This window comes from Antechinus flavipes, chromosome 1, assembly GCF_016432865.1.
Source record: "Antechinus flavipes isolate AdamAnt ecotype Samford, QLD, Australia chromosome 1, AdamAnt_v2, whole genome shotgun sequence".
NCBI classification, from domain to species: domain Eukaryota; kingdom Metazoa; phylum Chordata; class Mammalia; order Dasyuromorphia; family Dasyuridae; genus Antechinus; species Antechinus flavipes.
In genome coordinates this window covers 311,765,865-311,789,951 of record NC_067398.1, presented here as the reverse complement: position 1 = coordinate 311,789,951, position 24,087 = coordinate 311,765,865, and the positions used below count along the sequence as shown (strand labels likewise).

At 36.6% G+C, this 24,087-nt stretch overlaps 1 protein-coding gene across 1 annotated transcript in view; it reads left to right on the top strand.

The window, feature by feature from the left end:
* The window catches only part of LOC127545473 (phospholipid-transporting ATPase FetA-like), a 99,786-nt gene that overhangs the window by 9,174 nt on the left and 66,525 nt on the right, over nt 1-24,087 (top strand). Inside the window, exons 4-9 of the mRNA XM_051972788.1 lie at nt 1,809-1,870; nt 10,819-10,891; nt 11,370-11,440; nt 12,520-12,602; nt 13,209-13,367; nt 16,580-16,668. Coding sequence (XP_051828748.1) covers nt 1,809-1,870; nt 10,819-10,891; nt 11,370-11,440; nt 12,520-12,602; nt 13,209-13,367; nt 16,580-16,668 — 537 coding nt within the window. The remainder of the gene's footprint in view (nt 1-1,808; nt 1,871-10,818; nt 10,892-11,369; nt 11,441-12,519; nt 12,603-13,208; nt 13,368-16,579; nt 16,669-24,087) is intronic.

The following is a 24,087-nucleotide window of genomic DNA, read 5'->3' as shown; positions in this document are numbered from 1 at the left end:
TTTGACTCTGCAGTATCCAAAAAACATGTCCTCTACATGTTTGCTGCTGAAATGTGCAAGCTTAGGCTGATACTCTTGTCAGTGGCCAGCCTCTCTGGTATAGAAGTTTCTTCTACCACCAGCTAGATACAACTTAATAAGACCCATAACATCCATAACTTTCAAACTCACAAGATTGCCTGTAAGCCTACTACATATGTGCATCTCATGATATTCATTGATATCAAGAAAAGAATAAACATAATATCAAGAAAGAATAAACATAAAAGAGACAGCCAAATTTAGGCTTATGCTCATCTAGACATGAATATGCTTTTGGATGACAGTTTTCCAACTGTGACATGTTGGATGTCATGTTCTAGTTAGTTGGAAGCCAGAGTGGAAATAACAGTGGCAAATCACCCTTCTCCCCAGTCCCTTCTTGGGAAGCAGTTTGAAACTGTCCTGAAATTTATAGCCAGAAAGGAACAGATAGGCAAAGGGGCCAGATAATCCCTTTTGACAATCCATTGAAATCATCTCTTCCATCTCCATAGCCAATAAAAAGAACTCTTTACCCTTTTCAAATTATAATCCTTTAGCTATGAGTCACACGTGACTGGTAGTCACTCTAAACTTCTAGACACAGAAACAAGAATGTCAATTCTGTCCATGCTCCATGAAATGGTCCTTATAAAGCCAATTCAATCTCCCTACATCAAACTGTCTTCTCCCACAGTCTCTTAGGATTATGTGTTTGATTATGACCTAGCTCTGGGTATAAAGGGACAATGCTATGTTATTCCTCCCCAGAATAATGTGTAACAGTGACTGAGAAGGGGCAAGAGACAGTAGTTTGAAAACAATAGAAAAATCTCACTATGGTGGAAGGAGGAAGAGGACGGAAAGCTTGACAGAGAGAAGCAGCCTCCAAGTAATGGAAGAATCAATTAAAGCTGTTATCTGAGTAGCAATGAAATAGGTAGAGAGTGAAGGAAATGTTTGTGCATGGAAGGCATCTGGAACACTCAATGGGAACACTGTGAAAAGACTATGTCCCTCAAAGGAGATACATTGAGAGCCAGGGCACAGGTGAAGCAGCTTCAAATTATTCATTCAGAACAGTTATTTAAGACAAAGTCGGAGCTAACCCTTAGGCTAGCTTATTTAGTTATACAGAAGGCAGAATAGTTACATTGTCTTGGTATTGAATTAACAATTCAGGAAACTGGGACAGAGTCAGAGGTCTAGAGGAGCTGTTGTACCAGCAGCAATCTAGAGGTTTATTCTTCCTTATTCCTATATGTGAGTTATTATAACTACTTAGCATTTCCTTCCCTAGGATTTGGAACCCAGAATATTTTTCCTAAGTAATATATTGGAGGTACACCAGTGCTTCTCAAATCACAGAAGAAATCACCATCTGATAAGATTTTAGGCTCTACTTACTAAGTGTATGTATTCAAAAGTGTCAAATATAGACTTTACACATTATTACCATCTAAGACAATGTTGAACTAGAAAATCAATCTGTAACAATGTTGAAGACCTAAGGTGAATTGCAAAATGGAAAAAAGATGTTGTCATTGCTTTATCCTTTCACTGCTCAGTTCTTATCCTTGCATAATCTTCCTGAGGTAAATATTTTCTCAAAACAAGGAATTTATAAGCATAGCAAGTTTGACAATGGCATTATGACAATAGCTGTTTTTTTTTAACTTCAGGCAAGTGATCAGAAAATTTTTTCCATATTATGAAAATGTTTCTAATTCTCATTCTTTTATCAAAACTTTACTATTCTTTTTGAACATTTTTCTTTTATGTTATAGTATCGGCATGACAGTGACAAACAACTCAACAATCAACCTGTTCTGGTGTTAGTAAATGGCATGTAAGTGCTTGTGATTGGGGGGCTGAGGGGCAGGAAGAGTGGGACAAGTATTTCTAGCAAAAGTGACAATGTTGGATAAGATGACTCTGTTCATATTTGGTAGGGTTGCCATTAGAGAAATAATAGGTACAAATAGGTAGATAGCATTGTGGATAAAATGTTGGACTCAATAAGATGTGAGTTCAATTCCTCACAGTTACTGGATGTGTAATCCTCAGCAAGTCAGCTAACTTCTTTGTGCTTCATTTTTCTCACATGTTAAATGAGAGCAACAATTGGACTCTAAAGTCCCTTCTAACTCTGAAACTGATTCTTTGTATGATTTACTCCAGTAGTTTTACTTGGCAGTTTTTAACATCCATTCATTAAATAATAGTATTCCATATACATGTATAGAGCATTATACTTAATGCTACAGGGATAGACAGATAACTACAACATAGCTCCTGCCATCATATAATTTATTGTGTTAAAGGGGAAATAAAGCATGTATAGAAATAACTACAATGTAGAGCAAATAAAGAATGTTCCAAAAGTTTCATTGATGTTTTAATTGCTTAAAATAGCATGAAGACTTTTGGAATACCCTGACTAAATACTTTGAGAGCGAGAAAAACAGTGCACTATGGGATGCCAGAGAAGACAGTTTGCTTCTGATTGAGGTGGAAAAGGGGTATGAAGTTTGCGTAGATTTTGCAATCAAAACTGATCTAATAAAGACGCTTGTAAGCCTAACAAAAGGAGTGAATAACAGACTCATAACAATGCCACTTGGCAGGAAAATGTCATGCCATTATCATCAGTGCCTATGCTCCCACTTTAACAAACCCTGATGAGATCAAAGAAAAATTTTATGAAGACCTGGAGACCTTATCATCAAGTGTTCCAAAAGAGGACAAGCTTATAAATCTGGGGGACTTAAATGCCAGTGTATATTTAGACTATCAGGCATGCTGGGGAGTCCTTAGGAGGAATGGAGATGGGAACCGCAACAGGACACTTACTTGTACAGCTTGAGACCTTCTCATCACCAACACTATTCTTTTTACCTAAATGCAATACAATTTCATAGATGCTCCCATCCTTGCAGCAAATATTGGCATTGTGTTTATAAGGAGAAAAAACAGGATGTGAGAGTGACAAAGGCAGTATGTAGTGCATAGTGTTGAACTGATCATAGGTTTATCCTCTCCAAGTTGAATATTCATCTTCAAAAGAAGTGATGGCCCAAGTCAAAAAGACTGTCAGAAGAATTAATGTCAGTAGGTTTGAGTTCTTCGTTTGGAGAGAACAGTTTGTGGCTGATTTGGAAGGTAAGTTGAGCCAACACACAGTTGCCAATAGTGGAGGAGAAAAGGAGTGGACAGCTTTCAAAGAATTGGTGTACAGCACTGCATTTGCTCATTTGGGTCAGAACACTGGCAAACACTGAGACTGGTTTGATAAAAAAAAAAAATGATGGTAAATAAAAACTAGAACTCCATAGGGTATACCAATAGAATAATTTATCCATCTCTAAGAAAATAGCTTTCAATTTCATCAAAAATAAAGTATACTCAAAAGTAAGATACAAGTTTCTTGGCTCAGTAAGAAGGCAGTGAAATTCAGTTTTATGCTGATAGTAACAATCCAAAGCATTTTTATGACACACTGAAGGCTGTTTATGGGCCAAAGACTTCTAGTGCATCTCAACTACTCAGTGCTGATGTAGCCACATTAATTAGTGATAAAGATACGATCTTAGAGAGATGAGCTAAACACTTCCATAGTGTTCTCAACAGATTGTCATCAAACAATGCTGAAGCTATTAACTGTTTAAGTGTTTAAATCACTCCCTAGCTGAAATTCCAACTGAAGAAGAGTTTTTGAATGTCATTAGGTTACTTTTATGTGGCAAAGTACCCAACATTTATTGTATTCCAGCTGAGATTTACAAAGTGGGGTATTCACTGATCATACAAAAGCTGATTGAAATTTTCTAGATTATATGGCAAGAAAAGGTTGTGCTCTCAGAGTTCAAGGATACCTCCATTATCCATCTCTATAAAGGTAAAGGGAATAGATTGTCCTGTGACAATCACAGGAGTGTATTTTTCTTAGTCATTGCTGGCAAGATTCTTGCCAGAGTTGTCCTTAATAGACTTACCCTAAGCCTGGAAGATCAGGTCATCTATCTTAGAGCTAGTGTATCTTCAGAAGGGGCCAACGAATAGTGCAAAACAGAGATCTGTACACAACCTTTGTAGATATGATCGAGACCTTTAATACTGTCAATCATGAGAGCTTTTGGAAAATTATGTCAGAATTTGATTGTACAAAGAAGTTCATCAGTATAGTACATCATTTTCATGATAGCGCACTTACCCAGGTTCTGGACAATGGACAATCTCCTGAGCTTTCCTGGTCACTGAGTGAAACAAGGCCATGTTCTTGCTCCGTGCTTTTAGCATGATATTTTCATTCTTGTCAAACTCCTTCAATAAGGACAAATATGACATCAAAGTCAGAGATTGCACTGATGGTAAATTCTTCAGCTGGAAAAGGCTACAAGCCAAAACTAAAGTAGAAGGAGTGTTGGTGCAGTATTTTTTGTTTGCAAATGACTGTGCACTCAATGCAGCTCTGAACTGAGGTTACACTAAAGTATGGACCAGTTCTCTGCTGCTTGTGCAAATTTTGGCCTAACAACACCAAGAAAACACAGGTCTTCCATCACTACACCATCCATATGTGCAACCCTTGGTTACAACAACTGGAGAAGCCGTGAAGGCTGTGTATAAGTTCTCTTATCTTGGCAGTAGACTTTGCAGGAATGTCCACATTGATAATGAGACTGAAACATGCATTGCCAGAGCCAGCTCAGTGTTTGGGAGGTTTCAAAGGAGAGGGTTGGAGAGAATTAGACTAACTACCAAATTGAAGGTCTACAGAACTGTTCTGCTGACTTCATTATTGTCTGCTTATGAAACCTGAATGGTATATGAGTGCCATGTCCCAGGAAGATGAATTGCTTCCATGTGAATTGTCTTAGGAAGATTCTGAAGATCACCTGGCAGGATAAGGTACCAGACACTGAGGTCCTTTCTTCAACTGAACTGCCAAGCATTCAAACTCTAATTCAGAAAATACAACTTTGTTGGGCTGGCCACATTGCTCAAATGCCAAATGTACACTTGCCAAAAATAGTATTTTATGGAGAACTCACATAGGCTACTCACAAGATGGTCAGAAAAAGTGATCCAAGGACATTCTCAAGATCTCTTAAGAACTTTAGAATTGATTGCGTGATATGGGAGACACTGGCACAAGATTGTCCAGCGTGGCGCCCTCATCAGAGAAGATGCTGTGCTCTGTGAGCAAAGCAAGATTGAATTAGCTCAGAAGAAACACGAGATGCACAAAGTTAAAACCACCCCAAATGTTCATAGGGATTGTTTATGTCCTACTTGTGGCAGAGCACTCTGAGCTCATGTTGGACTGATCAGCCAAAGTTGGACACACTGTAACTTAGACTCTTTAACATACTGATATCATTTTGGTTCTCTTCAAGAATGAAAGACAGCAACCAATCAATCAATATGTGTGGGGAGGGAGGGAGAAAAAAAAAGAGAGAGAGAAAGAGTCTGTGTCTGTGTCTGTGTCTGTGTCTGTCTATGTTTGGTATCAGAGGGCCACCAAACTACTGGGCAGTAGGGTTTTATGTATAAAATGAATCAAGATGTTCCTTTGGTATGATTGGTAGAGTGAGTTATTTATCTCTAATGCAATAAACTTCAGACTAAACAGAAGGTCCACAGAGCTCTAACATTCCCACATTATTAGGACTTACATGATGGGATCTAATCTTGGCAATAAAGAGCTTATCTGATTTCTTGAATGGGCTTTATCACCTCTAAAACTCCCTGAACATGACCTTGAAGGAAAGGAGAGGGCCCCCATCCATGGGGTTCAGTCTTCTGACATTTGGTCCTCTCTGAAAATGAAGGGTGGGCAACAACATGTTAATTGTGATAGCATTCTTATACAGAGAAGTAAATTACATCAAATACTTCCAGTGCTTCTTGTGGGGAGGTAATAGGCAGTAACCACATCAGAGATAGAAGGGCAGATATATGTACCACATTCTAAAATGCAACAGCTAAAGATGTTGCATTGTTGTATTCTAAGGATTCTTATAGCAGAAAAATTAGTCTGATGAGCACCATTTAGAGATAGTAGGATCTCTGAGTAAAGGCATCACAAGAGCCCAACAACAGACAGGTTCTGCAGTATAATGTTCTGTTTGGTTTTCTGGAGGTCTCTGGACCAGCCTTTGTTTCATCTGAATAATTACCACAAGAATAGCCAGGGATAAAGTCCAAATTCTTTATTATTTGCTTCACAATCTAGTTTCCTTGCCTGGGGCCCAGGCTAATTTTCTAGAGGTCCTGTAGAATGTGTCTTGGTTTCTGTGGGGGAGGTAGGAGGACCACCACCACAGTCTCTGTCTTGAAGTCTATTGTCTATCTTGTCCAAGAGCTTGTGCTCTAGCCTCCAACCCTCTGTCTTCTCTGAGTCTGCCTCTGAGCCCTTTCCAAGTCTCTCTCTTGAGCCCTTCTGAGTGTCTCACTGGCTGTGTTTGTCCCAGTTTATATGCAGTATACTGAGTATAAGCCAATCATTATATCACTAGGGAACCATTATTTGTTGTAAGATTAATTCAGTCATATTGAACTAGAGAACTATTAATCACCATGCTAAACTAGATAACGATTGTCTTATCAATTCCACTGAGTTAGCACCTTCTAGGAATCCTTATTTCAGGTACAGAGTTCTGGCTCATTACACTGCAGGAGAGCAATTGCAGTTATCAAGGAGGAGACTAGACAACCTTGAGATATAGAAGGTGGGTGAAGAACTATTAGCCACAAATTGGTCAGTGTTAAAATAGTACATAAAGAATATCATGAACCTTCACAGCTATCAAGAGTGATTACTCAGTGGATGCCCATCAGTTGGAGAATGGCCGAATAAATTGTGGTATATGAATGTTATGGAATATTATTGTTCTGTAAGAAATGACCAGCAGGATGAATACAGAGAACCTTGGAGAGACTTACATGAACTGATGCTAAGTGAAATGAGGAGAACCAGGAGATCATTGTACATGGCAACAAAAAGATTATACGAGGATCAATTCTGATGGACATGGCTCTTGTCAACAATGAGGGATTCAGACCAGTTCCAGTGGTCTTCCATCTGCATCCAGAGAGAGGACTAGAACTGAGTATAGACCATAACACAGTATTTTTACCTTTTTTGTTTTTGTTTGCTTGCTTGCCTTTTTTTTTTTCATTTTTTCTCCTTTTGATCTGATTTTTCTTGTCCAACAAATATATGTGAAAATATATTTAGAAGAATTGCATATATTGGATTCTAGGGTAATCTGTCAGAGGGAGGGGTAAGGAGAAGGGAGAGAAATATTTGAAAACCAAGGTTTTTCAGAGGTGAATGTTGAAAACTATTTTGCATGTATTTTGAAAAATAAAAGACTATTATTATTTTTAAAAAGAGAGAGAGATTACTCAGGGGCAACTAGGTAGTGTAGAGGATAGAGTACCAGCCTTGGAGTCAGGAGGAACTGAGTTCAAATCCAGCTTCATACATTTGACACCTACTATGACCCTGGATAAGTCACTTAACCATAATTGCTTCATCTCTCACCCCAAAAAAGAGAGCAATGTCTCAATGGCTGAATCTTACTTACATGAATTGATGCTGAGTAAAGTGAGAAGAACCAGGAAATGATTGTATGTGCAACAGCAAGATTGTGTGATGCTCAAGTATGTCAGACTTGGTTCTTCTCAGCAATGCAGTGATCCAAGGCAGTTCCAATAAACTTTGGATAGAAAATGTAATGTTCATGTAGAGAGAACTCTTTGAAGCCTGAATGTGGATTGAAGTAAAGAAAAGGATTGTTACATTTTTTTTCTTTCTCATGATTTTCCCCTTTTGTTCTGATTTTTCTCTTTCAACATGATTCATATGGAAATATGTAAAAAATGAATGTATATATACCAACCTAAATTTTTTTAAAAATATACAAGAAAAAAGAAAAAAGTTATTACTCATCATGACTGTCAGCACAATCTCCTCACTTAACACTCAACACTCAACAGCGTCTCCTATGTGCACAACCTATATTACATGTGCTATGGAGAAGATAAATGATGGAAGTAGTCTTTGCCTTTGACAAACTTAGAGTCCAGATAGGGAGATACATAAAACAGCAATTAATATATAAACAAATTATATGGTATATATTGTAAGTGGCATAAGAATTCAGAAGGGAGGGATATTAATGATATTTGCATTAACAAAAGGGGAAAAAAGCTTTATGGAGGAGTTAGAAATCCAAATAGGTCTTCAGGGATAGACAGTATTTGGATTGATACAGCAGAAAGACAAAGTGTTGTGGAAAGGGACATTCCAAATGAACAGTAGGAATAACAACAAAAAAGCCAACAGTGAATTTAATACATCTGTGCTTGAGATAGTGACAAGCCTGACCAGCGTGCAGGGAACATGTTAGGTAGTGAAAAATGAGAAAGTGAGGTCAGATTGTCAAAGGCCTTGAAAAATCAAGCTAAGGAGCTTACCTGTGAAATCATTGCAAGATTCCCATGAAGTCTCTTGTATTTTGCTAAGCTGACTGTAGCTATCACACATTCCTTTTGGGAATTCTCAAGATTACTAGTGGGAAATAAAATGAAATTGGTGTCTATCTTCTCCCGTATCAACAACTTGTATTATAAACATGTAGAGTCATTGAACAAGAGAGTCCCATCACCACTAACCTACCCCAACAGCTCAGCCTACTCCCAGAGCTTAGTTCAATCATTTGTTTCTGTCCTTCCCTTCCCCTTTGGCCACTCTTGGAAAAGACATTAGGAGGGGAAACCTCAGATCAAGGGGCAGGTTTGGCAAGGCAGCTTAGTTGTTACTCGTTTCCTTCCCTGGAACAGATAGAAACATGCCCTAGTTTTTATGTTGACGTCTCAGTAGAGCAAATGGGACAGCCTGTTAACAAAGAAAAGAGTACCAAAATCGGAAACAAAAATGTCTTATTTTGTTTAAATGTCTTATTTTACTGACACTTTTTCAGCTTCATATAGAACCCAAACTTCTGAGTCTCAGAAGTTAGAATAAGGAGATTATATTTCTTCCCCTTTACTTTTATTGATAAGAGCTATAGCAAACAATTTCTGCGTGGCTGGCAAATACAAAAATTGAAAAAGAATTAACATAAGACATACCTTCAGATTTCATTCCCTTGAGTCCAGTGGCTACCTTTGGTGTTTCTAGGAAGGAATGGCTGAAAAGAGAGACCCAACTGGCTCTTCTCAGAAGAGGCATACATGGTACTGTGACAATCTAACAGCTGCTGGAGGAGCCCTTTCCTTTCACATCTAGCAGTATGTGTATATTATGTCCATATGTAAGTAATGAGGTTGCTTTTAGTTTAGAAGTGAGCACTATGTTCTACTCACAGGCCTTCAGTTATCTTTGCCAGTACAAATCTGCATGGTAAACTAATGGCTAATTGCTTATATTTGCAAAGTGCTTTTTCAGTCATTAAGGTATATAGCATTCCTCCTTAGCCTTTCCTTGGATAAGGTTTATTAACCTTGCTTAGTAACAAAGAAGTTGAGGCACAAAATGAGGAAAGGGTCTCACTTTCAGACTACTTATTTGGGAAAAGGTGGGAGGATGACTATGGAAGTGTGAACCAGTTATTTTAGAAAAATAAACATGATGTGAAATTCAATATTCACTAAATCCCCATTAGAGTATGTTGGTTGCTGGAATCTCTTTAAGGGAACTGTTTCCTCTCTTTGGTACTTGTCATTGTCAGAGATGGAAAGAATGTTAGATTTAGGCTTAGAAGATCTAGGTTTGAACACTAACCCCAACATATACAATTAGTGACTGAGGACAAGCTACTTAATGCCTCTGTACATCAACATCTTCATCTATAAAATAAGGATAATAATATCCAAGGATTGTTGTTGTCAAATAGGCGATCACAGTGTCAGGAGATATGCATGTGGAACCCAGAGTTCCCAGTCCTTATAGAAGTTTGCATATGTGTGACAGTACAACAAAAGGGGGAGGAGAAAACAGAAAGGAGCGTGGCAAAGAAAAGGAGGGCAAAGGTGCAAAAAAAGGTGGGAAAAGGGCAAAACTCCTTCAGAAGGGGAGGAGCAAGGCAATGCCAAAAGCCACATTTTTTCTCTTCTTGAAACTGGATCATGACTCCATTTGGGGTCATGTAACAGAATGTGAGGAGCAAAAACAAATAGATAACAGTAAAATTTACCTTGCCAGGTATTACAACAAAATTTAGTTCTTGATTTGTATATTTATTTTATATACCCCAGGTTGTATAAATGTTTGTCAGGCAAAAAGAGGTCGAGTGGGAAAAGTTTAAGAAGCCCTATGAAGATAATAAGAGCATCCATTTATTCGCAAAGGACTCCAATTGCACAAGCATTTTCCTGGCCTGGTCCAGACTGGCTGGTGCCTGTCTTGCCTGCTAAGGACGCACAGGGATCCAGCTTGGGGTGGAAACAACAAATTATGTCAGCCATGGGAGGAAAAAGAAGGGATTCATCCTTGACACATTCAGGTCCTCCTGCATGTTCTGGGTTCAGTGCTACTGGAAAATATGGCACCTCAAAAAGAAACGTTCAGGACATCCCTTAATAGTCTTTAACATTGTGAAAAAAGTACGTTGTAATCCACAATATAAATGTGAATCATCAGAATTCCACTAGAATTTTGAGTCCATTCCTACAGCTAGGACTCTAGGACAATCCCTGTCCTACTTCAAACATTATTAGCTTCTTGACCTCCAGCTGACCCAAAATGGCCCAAGAGCAGCCATTTAAAGAGTTGTTCTCCTGCAGGATAAAGGAAGAAAAGTGGATGAACATCAAAGTGGGAGATATAATAAAACTACAAAATAACAACTCTGTCACAGTGAGTACCTTATTTACCTATAACTAGTATCTTTTGACCTCAATGGGCTCTGCAGCTGTTTATGTCAGTCACCCCTGCTTATAGCAGCCTTGGCAGGGATTAAATGCACACACCCTCTGAGGAAACTCGGCTTCTCATTTCATGCCATAGCTTTAACCCAAGAATGAGTTTTTAAATGGGGAAGGAGAGGCAGGGAAATAACTTGTAGAGAGAATTTGGGTTGAATTTGTGAGGGCAAAGTCCCAGTCTTAGGAATCCAGTAATATCATCAAGACTCTGAGTCGCAACTACTATCTCTGTCATAGTGTCCTTTCAAAAACGTATCTTTTCTCTCATTGATGCTATTGGTAACTTCACACAGGGTTGTCATGAGAATTAAATAAAAACCAATATATAAGGATATTGTAAAGATCTATACACATGTGAAGAATTATTCTTGTTAGCATTATTCCTTATCTTTAATCTTTTCTAACTTCAGGCTGATATGCTGTTACTCTCCAGCAGTGAACCCTGTAGTCTGACCTACATAGAAACTGCAGAGTTAGATGGGTGAGTATTCCGGCCTATGGATAGATTAGGTAAACAAAGCCAACAGTGTCAGGTATAAGTTATTCCCACAGGTGTGTCAAGAAAAAGTTGTTCTTCAGTAGGAAAAATTTGGTAATATTAGAGAACAAACAGGTTGTACTTCTAGGTATCCTGGGCAAGAGAATTGTACAAACTATTCATGCTTCAGGTAGGGGATGGACTGAATGGCCTCTTCTTTACATAGGTAGGATCTTGTACTCTCCTAATATGGCCTTGAAGAACTATGGCCACCTCCACCCCAAGAGATATCATCACAGCAGGACTTTTTTTGAAGGGTAGGCAAAATATTTTGGAAAGTTTCACAGAGCTTAGGTATAAAAGTTTTTAAAATCCTGATCAAACTATTTCCCCAGTCTCCTTTGTGTCAAATATTATAAAGCATCTTTAGTTTTTACTCCTATCCCCATTCCTTTGTTTAATTGCCTATTAATCACTGAGCAAGTGTCTATAAGGGTTTGTGTGAAGAACATGTGTACAGGAGTTTCAGCCCTTGAATGTAATATACTGAGGAACTCAAGCTGTTTTATAGGAAACATGCTGTCTATTTTTATGCCTCATCTCCAGGGTTCTCTTTACAGGTTCTTTAGGATCTCTAGTCTATCTATCTCAGTTTGAACTTGGGAACATATAGAGAGAAGCTTATTAATGTAGTTATAACTTCAGGATCAATACTTAATCTCAGGAAAGAGCTGAGTTGTGGTTTTCTTTGAACAGAGGAGCATGACCCAATTCCATTTTGAATATAGTATATTTTCTGAAACCCCTGTAAATGGACATAAGTATATGTATGTGTGCTGCTTTTAGTTCCTTCATATATATATATATATATACACACACATGCACATTTATACATACATACACATATAAATGGATAATAGTTTATGCAATTTGACATATAATCTACATGTTAAATATTTATTATTAATATAATTATGTACATTCACATATATGTGTATATATATTTATTTTTTGTGTATATATCTATATGTATATGTATACATATATATATATATATATATATATGTTTAATATTACTCCAGGGAAACCAACTTGAAAGTAAGGCAAGCCCTGACTGTTACCAGCAACCTAGGAGACAACCTGGAGAAACTGAACACTTTTAAAGGTAAGGTAGAATTAGGTTGCTTTTGGAAAGTATCAGACTATTTCATCATTTCACATCTAGATCTTTTATATATTGGTTAAATTACGTTCCTTGAAAAGTTTGTCATTCAATTTTTTCTCTGTGTGTGTGATCAATGCCAAGTGCAAAATTTATTCCCTCTGATGTCCAGAAAATAATGCAAGACTATATAGGAATAAGGAATTGTATGTACCAAGAAATGAGATGAAAAGTGTTAGGGGAGGGGTGGAAAATGCTCACATTTTATTATTTAGTAATTTTTAGTAATTTCTGACTCTTAGTGATTCCTTCTCAAGTTTTCTTTGCAAAGATATTAAAATGATTTGCCATTTCCTTTAATAGATGAGGAAACTGAAATAAATAAGGGTTAAGGGCTTGTCAGGGATCACACAGTTAATATGTATCTGAGGTCATATTTGAACTCAGGCCTTTCTAACCTCCATGTCTGGCACTCTACTCACTGTGCCACCTAACTGCCCCCAGTATACTTATTTCTGCACTGCCTATGGGTTTAATCTCTATATCCCAAGATATATGAATTATTTCCTCCATAAGCTACAACTCTCTCATTCCTTTATCTTTCTTCAGGTGAAGTCAGATGTGAGCCTCCCAATAACAAACTAGATGAATTCAAAGGGATATTGATCTACGAAAATGAAAAGTATTCCTTGGACAATGAGAAGATGTTGCTAAGAGGCTGCACCATCCGGAACACAGACTGGTGCTATGGCCTCGTGATTTATGCTGGTAAATTTCACTATGTCTTTTCCAAAGCTGTAGCCTACAGGATACCATTAAAATATGGCAAATTTTGTCAGTATTATTTTCTTTAAATGGCAAAAACAGAACACATGCTATTCATGTATATATACTTGTACATCTATCAGGATATCATCTATGTGGGTGGTCTGAAATTTCTAGTGACTTAAAAAAAATCCCCCAGTGTTCTAGCTATCTGCATTAGAATCGTTTTGTGTTGAGTCTATGAGCCACACATTAATCTTTTCAACTATTTTTCAATATGTAAGAAAAAGTAAATATATTGAAGAAGCATATACAGAAAGAGGATTTTCATTTATAAAGTAGGGAGAAAAACACATCTTTGTGACTCATTCATATGGAGAGTACATACACAGAATGTGTCCGTGCAGAGTATTTAACTAGAGATAATACATACCTCACAAGTGTTTACCAGAAATGATAAAGAAAGAGAATATAGAGAATGTCAAGAGAGGATATTACATTGATATTAGTTAAACATTATAATCTATTCTTTGGCAGATATGTGATCTCATTGATTTGAATCATCCAAATATGGAGATCATGGTGCATCTATACCTCCCCATCTTGTTTCTATATTGACCATGTCTTCTCTTAAATCTACTGTAGGGGTCCACTCAACATTTTAAAGATTTGTGTCTAACTCTTGATATTTCATAGACACCAGTAGAATATGTGAGCTCTCTATTAGTTATCTTTTAATGTTGCCTATTTTTCTAGTTTACAGTTCTCTAATAACATTCCTTTATGTAACTTTTGTGAAATTTTTTATTTTTATTATGTTTCAGTTCTTCTAAACTTCATGTGTTTTTCCTTGCCCACTGAGTGATCTTTAACTTCATTTCTTTGGAAATTATCACATTTATTGCCTCTCAGCCTTACATTACTGGAAGAAGATTGGTATTTTTTTTTTTCAAAAAGTGGACACTTGCTTCCCAAGAGAAACTTGAGGTCATTAAAAGAATTCCATTTTCCCAAAAGCAATTCTACCTCCTTTTCAGTTTTGGGCCCAACTAATTATTGTGCATTATCCATCCTACTGTATATTATATGGGGAAAGAATACATCTAATACATGCTACAATCAGTAGCACCCTTTTCCAAGCAGAAGCAGGGGATTTTCCCAGGCCGTTCTCCCAATTAGAAAAAGGGAAGTGGCCCCTTTGTTCTCTCCTCAGTGCTTAATGTTAATGGGCTAAGTGTTGACTTCAGCTGGATAATGGACAACTATTCTTGTTCCTTCCTTCACACAGTGTGATCAAAAGTTAAAGTTCCATGAGACAGAATTTATTAAGAGGAAGAATCTTCATGCCTTTCAAAGAATCTTAGTTTTAGAGACCTATATAGTCCAATATTCTTAAGACCCCAGCAGTTGAAAAGGAAAGTAAAGAGACTCAGTAAGACAGTCACAATCTAGTCAAAAGCTTGGGAATACTTTCCTAGTTGAATCTTGGTCTGCAGGACCTTGTCTCCAAGGTCCTTACCCAAAAGCCAAAAAGGTATGAAATAAACATATTCCCAACCCCCTAAATCTCATTAATCAAGTAGTAATAAAGCAGAAGCAGCCTCATTGGTGTTACCAAGTCAGTTTCTGCATCTCACTCTCATTTGACTCTATGGTTTCTAGGGCATGGGAAACTCTATATAGAGCCCCAGCAGGCTCAAGTTTCAAGAAAGGAAATTGAACTTTTAATGAAGCTTTTGCAAAAAGAATAACCTCCTTTATCAGATGATGTGTTCTTATTTTGGCTGAAAAATATTACTATTGTATTAATATAACAGAGTTCCTATCTCTTGTTGTATAGCATAACATCTAAATTACATCTTTCCTGCAAAGGGCTGGTAGAAGGTACTCATCTCTAAAGACTCTTTTTGGGAAATTGCCTCCTTCACACACTTAGCCACATTTCTATTGCAATGTTATGTCTAAAGGCTAATACCTGAATGAAAAGAACAATACTGCATGATAGAAATTTTGTTTTTATGTTCACCCCAATATCTTTTCAGGGTTGATCATCCACCTTTGTGATCTGCCTTTTACCTAAACCTTCCCCATAACCCCCAGAAGCTGTAGTACGCACAGTGGCCATCCCTAGTAAACTTTTTGAGCAGGTGGACTTCACCAAATTGAGGATAACCTCAGCTGGTGAGTTAGGGAATGTCTGCCCCAAGCACACGAAGATTCTCCCTAGCAGAGCAAGCAGATGAGAACATCTGCCAAAATGATACCGAAGTAGGAACTGCAGAAAACTTAGAGCTTGGTCAGGCGTCAGAAACCCCCAAGGTCATCTATTGTAGCCAGGGCTACCATTAGTTGTGTTTATATTCGTCCTGCCACTGGACTTCACTGCTTCAGGAAGAGAGAATGAAGCTGACCACTTCTCTGACTCACAAATCCAAATAATGCAAAAGTTAAGATATTATCCGGGATGTTATTGGTCCTCTTCAAAAGGACAAACAGTTCACAGAATTGATGATCAGGAGAAGTAATCATCAAATAGTGAAAGGCCAAATAAATCACCTTCTTTTCAGATTTTTACTCTGAGATTCCCATACTGATTCTCCCAACTAGAATCCTTGTGCTGGTGGTTGGTTTTCAGAGCTATTTATTAACCATGAAGAGTTCTCTGCTAAGATGATCCTCACCTCAGAGGTCTTCAGTCTTTCATTTGTATTCTTTGCAAGCTCTTGCTATCAGTTTCCACATTCTTCCCCTCCACAATAGCTTTGTTCTTATGTTCCCAACCCTTTTCTTCATTTATTGTGGGAAAGCTGTCTTGCTGGTTCAGAATTTACGGACTGAACTGACCCTATAGTGGAAGATGCTTCCCAAAAGCTTGTGATTCCTACTGTTGGAAAATTCTGTTACAAAAAATGATCAGCTCTTTTATAGGTGCCTGTCTGTGGAAAACAAAGCTTTCAGAGCTCAAGAAAGGAATAGGTATGAAGTTTCTATAAATATTTGTTGTTCAGTTATCTTCATGATCCCATGATCCCATAGCATGTTGTTAGTCTGTCCTCTACTATCTAAAAACCGAGTAGATACTAAATTTAGAAATGTGGCTTCCATAGTGTGTGTTGTAGACAGAATTTTCCCCAGAGCCATGTCTTCTTACACTGCTTTTGCTTGATTCTGAATAAAACTGGTCATTCCCCAAAATACATCTGTGTTTAACCTAGGTCATGACACCAAATTAATGCAAAACAGTGGAAAGACCATCTTTAAACGGACAAACATAGATCATCTCATGAATGTCCTTGTGTTCTGGGTAAGTCAAAGAATTTTCTCTTCCCTCCTTTACAAGTGGGCAGACTTTGTATAGAAGTAACTAATGTTTCCAGTGTGTGTGTGTGTGTGTGTGTGTGTGTTCATAAAGGAAGGAAGGAGCACATTATAAAGTTTAAAGTGCTATGTAAAGTGTTAACATTAAAGTCATCTTAAACTTACCTCTCAGAATTTTATGAGAATCAAATTAGATAATATTTATAAAGTACTTAGCACAGTTCTTGACTGTAAGAACTATATAAATATTTATTCCCTTACAATTCCCCATGTCCTTGGCATATGCCAGGTATTGTGCTAAAAAGTACTTTACAAAGATTACCTCATTTGAACTTCACAACAACCCTGAGAGCTAAGTTTAAGAAAACCTTAAAGTTAACACATTTATAAAGTACTTTAAAGTTTATAATGTTCTATATTCACAAAATCCTTTTAAGGTAAATAGTACAAGTATTATTGTTTTTATTTTATAACAAGGTCCCAATTAATGTGAATGAAGTGTGATCTTATAAAGGGCCATACTATTTGAATTTGTACTAATTGAAGTTATACATACATGTAAAATAGGGTCATTTATTCTAACCCATTGGAAATATTCAATGGAAAATTTTAAAATAAATATTTAATTTGATAAGAAATATGTATTTCTTATTCCAGTTTATCACAAAATAATGAAATAGTTATAGAAAGAAAAGTTTAAAAACTAAAAACCTCCCACTACGTTATCTAAAGATAAAACCTATATCAACAATATGATGAAAATGTCATCATTGCCACTTATGTTAGTAGCATAATCTGAACTTTCTTCTTTTCCTAAATCTTAATATGTGTTGATACAGAGCTTTATTCATTTTTTCATAAATTTGAATATTTGCATTCTGACATATAAGCCAAGCATAGTTGGATGACCTTGAACATTATCTAAAATTATAATGCAATAGTGTCATGCTTGTGATATATTTCAGTAACTAGGGTAAAAGGACTTGAAAACCAGTCTTCCAAAGCTGCTTTAATAATCTATGATTTCTTATTTTACTGCTAAAGAACTGAAAGTGTTTAGCCTCTCAGAACCCAAGGATTTCAAAACCAATAAAAATTAAGGATTTTAATTTAAAACTGTGTTTTCTTTCATCTCCCAATAAAATTGTTAGACAATCCTTACACTAAATCCAGGTCCAATTTTTTTTTCTTCTTAGAAAGATAAGTTATAGGAAGCATCTTTTTTTAGAATAAGCCTATTTTACATTAAAAATTTTTATCACTTTATCTACCTTCTTCAGTTATTTTCTTCAAAATATCAGGATGCTGTTCACTCTTACCTTCACTGGCCACTTCTTTGATGATTTTTACATTCAATTGAATTAACTGTAAAATGTATTCTTTTAGTTGTTGTATTTTTTTGTTTCAGACTTTCTCCCTTCTTCCCCCACCCACTAGACTGACATATATTGGGACACTAATATATTGCTGGTGGAACTGTGAAATGATCCAGCCATATATTGCAGAGTGAACTGGAACTATGCCCAAAGAGTTATAGAACAGTGAACATGTGTCCCAAATTTTCACATCTCCTTCAACATTTGTCATTTTCCCTTTCTATCATTTTAGCTAACCTGATGAGTATGAGATTATATCTTAGTTGTTTTAATTTTCATTTCTCTAATCAATAATGATTTAGAGCATTTTTATATGACTATAGCTTTGATTTCTTTATACCAAAATTGTCTGTTCATGTCCTTTGACCACTTATCAATTGGGGAATTATTCATATTCTTATAAACTTGACACAGTTCATTAGATATTTAAGTTATGAAATCTTTACTCAAGAAAATGTCTATAAATTTTTTTTTCTCAACTTTCTGCTTTCCTGCTAATCTCAGCTACATTGGTTTTAGTTGTATAGACATTTTTAGTTTATTCAAAATTATCCATTTTACACCTCACAAAGCTCTCTATAATCTTGTTTATTCACAAATTCTTCTATTTATAAGTCTAATAGATAATATATTCTATATGTTCTTCTACTTTATATTACTTCCCTTTATATCCATTTTATCCATGTATTCATTTTGATGTGATGGTATAAGATATTGTCTGTACTAATTTCTGCCAGATTTACAATTTTTTAAACCAGGTAGTGAATTCTTATGCCAGAAAGTTAAATCTTTAGATTTCTCAAACACAAAATTACATTACAAATTTATGGAGTATGTCTAATCTGCTTTGCTGATCTACCTTTTTTCTTAGTACCAGATAGTTTAGTAATTAAATGCCTTATTTCTCTAATTGTTGTAGAAGTATTTATATAGTTCCTGAATTTATCTTAACAGATTTTATGCTGTCAACAGTTATTTTACATGGAAATCTACAGTTATTTCTTCTTGCAGGGTTTTGTTCGTGATATATAAATATGCTGATGATTTATGTGGATTTATTTTATATACTGCTATTTTACTAAAATTAGTTCAACTTTAATTGAATCTCTAGGATTTTCCAAGTATATTATCATATCTATAAAAAGATATAATTTTATTATCTCATTGCTCATTCTGATTCCATTTCTTTTTCTTTTCTTATTTTTATTGCTAGTGTTTCTGATACATGATTGACTAATATAGGTGATAATGAGCATCCTAGCTTCACTCTCGCAAATAATGCTTGCTGATGGTTTTAGGTAGATGCTGCTTATCATTTTAAGGAAAAATCCATTTATACATATACTTTCAAGTGTTTTGATAGAAATAAGTGTTATGTTTTCTTAAAAGTTTTTTTCCTCCATCTATTGATCTAATATTTTTGTTATTGATTTGATCAATAATGTTAATAATTTTCCTTATGTTAGACCAACTCTGCATTCCTGTTATAAATCCCACTTAGTCACCATGCAGTCTTTATTGACATACTTAGCTAGTCTTAACTAGTATTTTATTTAGGATTTTTGGATCCATATGTTTTAGTGAAATTAGTCTATAATTTTCTTTCTCTGTTTTGTTTTCTCTGGTGTAGGTATCAATACCATATTTGTTTCATAAAAGGAGTTTGGTAGGACTTCTTTGCCTGTTATTCCAAATAAATTATTTAATATTGAAATTAGTTGATCTTTAAATATTGTTAGAATTTACTTGTAAATCCATCTGGTTCTAAAGCTTTTGTCTTAGGAAGTTCATTTATGGTCTGTTCAATTTCTTTTTCTAAAATAGTTTTTTTTTTTAACATTGTCTAGCCTGTTTTTTAATAATAGGCTTTTATTTTCAAAATACATGCAAAGATAGTCTTCAACATTCACCCTTGCCAAACCTTGTTCCAAATTTTTCTCCCTCCCTTCCCTTCACCCTCTTCCCTATTCAGCAAGCGTTTTCCTCTCTATTTCCACTAGTAATACCACTACTACCACCACCATCATTATTACCCCAGTTTAAAACCTTATCATTTTATTCATCCACATCCTGAGAGAAAACTATGAAGACTGAATATGGATCAAAGCATAGTATTTTCACCTTTTTATTGTTTGTTTGCTTGTTATTTTTTTCTTATAGTTTTTTTTTCCCTTTTGATCTGATTTTTTCTTTTTGCTCAGCATGACAAATATGGGAATATCTTTAGAAAAGTTGCACATATTTAACCTATATCATTGGGTTGTTTGCTTTCTTGGGAAAGAGGGAAGAGAGAGGAAAGGGAGAACATTTTGGAACCCAGGGTTCTGTGAAAACTATCTTTGCATGTATTTGGAAAAAATAAAATATCATTAAAAAAGAAAAATTAGATCAAAAAAAAAAAACAAGCAAACAAACAACAACAACAAAAAGATGAGAACAGGGGCACAGTGGATAGAGCACTAGCCCTGAATTCAGGAGGTCCTGAGTTCAAATCTAGCCTCAGACACTTAACACTTTCTAGCTCTGTGACCTTGGACAAGTTACTTAATTCCAATTGTCTCAGGAAAAAAAAAGGTGAAAATACTATGTTGTGATGCACATTCAGTCCCCACAGTCCTCCCTCTGGATGCAGATGGCTCCCTCCATCCCAAGTCTATTGAAATTGGCCTGAATCACCTAACTGTTGAAAAAAGCCAAATCCATGAGAGGTGATCATCCCATAATCTTCTTGTTTTTGTGTACAATGTTCTATTGGTTCTGCTCACTTACTTAGTTCATGTAAGCATGACATAAATTTTGAGTTTAGTTGTTTTCAGTTTCAGCCTTGAGAAATAACAAGGTATAGGTATAGGTCTTCTGCTATCTACTTCCCCAAGCAAACCAGGCATTTTTCAAAGTGATAGGATGTTTATTGTCTGTCTTAAGGCACAGTAGGAGATGTAAGCCAAGGAGGGCTGTCCTGAAGGTCTTCCACCATGACCTCAGCCCCACCTTTTGCTATGACCTCAGTTTAGCCCCCTCATCCTGGAGTTGTTGACTTTGCCAGCTTGCAATTAGGGCAGACCAAGCTCCCATAGGTAGCAGTTACTGCCGCTATTTAGTGAAATGTTTGTAAAAATAATGCTACCATTTTCATTAGATTTCATTCTGTTTATTATGTCACTAACAAAGTTTGTGAGTTTTGCCTCAACCCCACCTTTCCTATAAGTCCTGTTTTTTGAAATTCCATTATTTTTCATAGCTTTATAATTTTTAGGAATGCACATATGTTGTACTAATGGCAGAACTAATAGGTTATTATTATCCTGATAGTATAGATGAGGAAATGGACTTGACCAGGGTTAAATAACCTAGGAAGAGTTTGAGATGGAATTTGAACTCAGGATCTTCCTGATTTAGTAACACTGGAAAAGTTCTGACATGATATGCAGTATTTCACACTTTTAGATTGCTACCTTAGCAGAGGAATGGGAACAACATTTTTCTTGTCTTTGCACTTGCTCAGCAGAAGCAAGCATTCTTGAAATCCTGTGCAGCTTTAATCACCTCTTGAGAGGACAAGGAAAGCCATCATTTCCATATCCCCAAGTGACCAAAGGCATTGACCCAATTGTTTGAGCAATGACATCACATAATAGCACATATAATTGGCCGCTGGCTGATGTTGCTTTCATGTTAAGAGGGTTTTGTCTAAACCATGTATTGCATTTGTACCTATTGTAATTCAGTGAATTTGGGGTTCTCCAATGACCCTTGCAGTAATAGACAATGTTTTCTTGTTGTGGCCATCTTTTAAGAGCTCATGGCATATTAGCCCTTTGATTTCAGAGGCAAGATGAATGAGGTAGGGACTCACAGGGTGTGAAAAGAGCTCCAGTTTATTATGCCAGAGAACCTTGTTGATATACATTTTTGTAAGCGTGATCAGCATGTGGACAATCCCCAATCACCATTCAGAGAAGCAGCTGGATATGCATGGTATATGCCAATGGGAGGAGAGCCAATCCGGAAATTCAGCAGCTTGCTCACAGGCGAAAAGTCCTGTCCAGGCTTCCCTGCTCATGTAGCCACTGGCTGTGACCCTCTGTCTCACACCTGTTCCCATGATGTCCTGTGTATCACTTGACAGGAAGAGTTTGCTGAACTCTTAACAGTTGAGATTGAAAGGCAAATGTGGCATAATGGGTACATTTCTGATCTCAGAGTCAGGAAGAGAAGAGCTCAAGCCCAACCTTTGATACATACCTGGCTGTGTAGCTCTTGGGAATCACTTAATCTCTCTGTGCTTTCAGCAAACTCGCAGAGATTCTCAGTTGCAGAATAGTTGCTGATCTGCTTTGATAGAGGGAATTTCCTCCTCGAAGATCCAGACAAAAACACTGGGGAGCAGTGTGAGAGATGAAGTAGCAGGGAAGAAAAGCATTGAAGGATTGAAATCTGGGAGGGAATTTGGAGCTTAATTCCCCAATTTTGCAGATGAGGAGACCAATAGCCAATCAGTGTATATGTCTTACTATCTTGAGGATTGTGTCCAGTTCGAGATGTCACACCTGAAGAGGGACTGAAAAACTGAAAGAGGGAGACTGTAAGGGTCTGAATTATTTCATGTAAGGAATAGGTAAAGGAGATGTCTGACTTGGAAATTAAGAGATTTAGTAGGACAAGAGATATCCATAGTAGCCATTTTCAAATATCTGAAGTGGAATGTCAAGTCAAGTGGAATGTTAAGTGGAAAAGAGATTAGACATTCAATCTAGGATTCTCTACTTGGATATTTGCTCTTATCTCAAACTTAGAATCTAAAATGATCATTATCATTATCTTCACACCAGTTCCTCTTTCTAGATCTATTAATGGTATCACAAATTTCCTTTTCACCAAAGTGTGAAATATTCAGGTTGTCTCTAACTTCCTCTACATGCAGTCAGTTGCCAAATTCTATCAGTCATTCTTACTCCTTCCACACTGTATAAAGTCCTCATTACTCTTCCCCTGAACTGTTCCTATAACCTCTTAACTGGTTTCCCCACACCCAGTTTTTCTATTCTATCCTACACAACATTGCCAATTTAATTTTCCTGATGTACAGCTCTGACCACATCAGTTTTCTGCTCAAAAAAAAAAAAAAAAAAAACCTCCTATTGTTCCACATTTCTCATCAAATATCTTTTAGATTCTTTGGCTTGGTATTTCTGGGTGCTCCATAATTTATGTCCAATTTATGTTTTTGACCTTATGTCACACTATTCTTTGTGGATGCTTTGCTACAATTAAACTGAACTACTTGTTGTTCCCTAAACTTTCATACCTCCTGCCTCCACATTGTTCCTCATGCTGTCCCCCATGCTTGGAATGCATTCCCAAACAATATGCATATTGAAATCTTTCTCTTCTTTTAAGACCTGATTCAGATATTGTTTCTTCTGTGAAATGTTCTTTTGAAGCTCAAGTTATATTGAATTAGAACACTAAAACCACAAAATCAAAATGCCAAAATACCCATGGACTCCTAAAGCTTATATGACTAGCCTCTTTCACCAGCTGTAAACTAGGACTCACCTTGCTGATGGTTCTTCACTGTTACTGCCTTCCCTCTGGATTGGGTTTTCCAACCATGCAGGTTTGCTTCTGGGAGAAAATGCTAAAGAGGCTGGAAGAAATTAATCATCTAATTGAGCCTCTTCTTTTTACAAATGAGGAAACTGAAGTGCTGAGAAGTTAGCACACATACACACACACACACACACACACACACACACACACACAAATACACACACACACACACCATGTGAATGCAGACCTTCCTACATGCTTCCTTCCCAAAAGAGCCTAGAAAGTACTCCAAAAATGTCAGATTCAGATAAATGAACAAATTTTGTTACCATCTTCTCACTACTGCTCTTCCAGCCTTGTATACATGCTGTGAAGCAGGGACACAAGGACCCAGCTCCTAGTGCCAAAGCACTCTTTCAAATCAAGGATCAATGAAGTCAGGACTGACCAGTTCTACATTTGCCCAGACTCTCAGC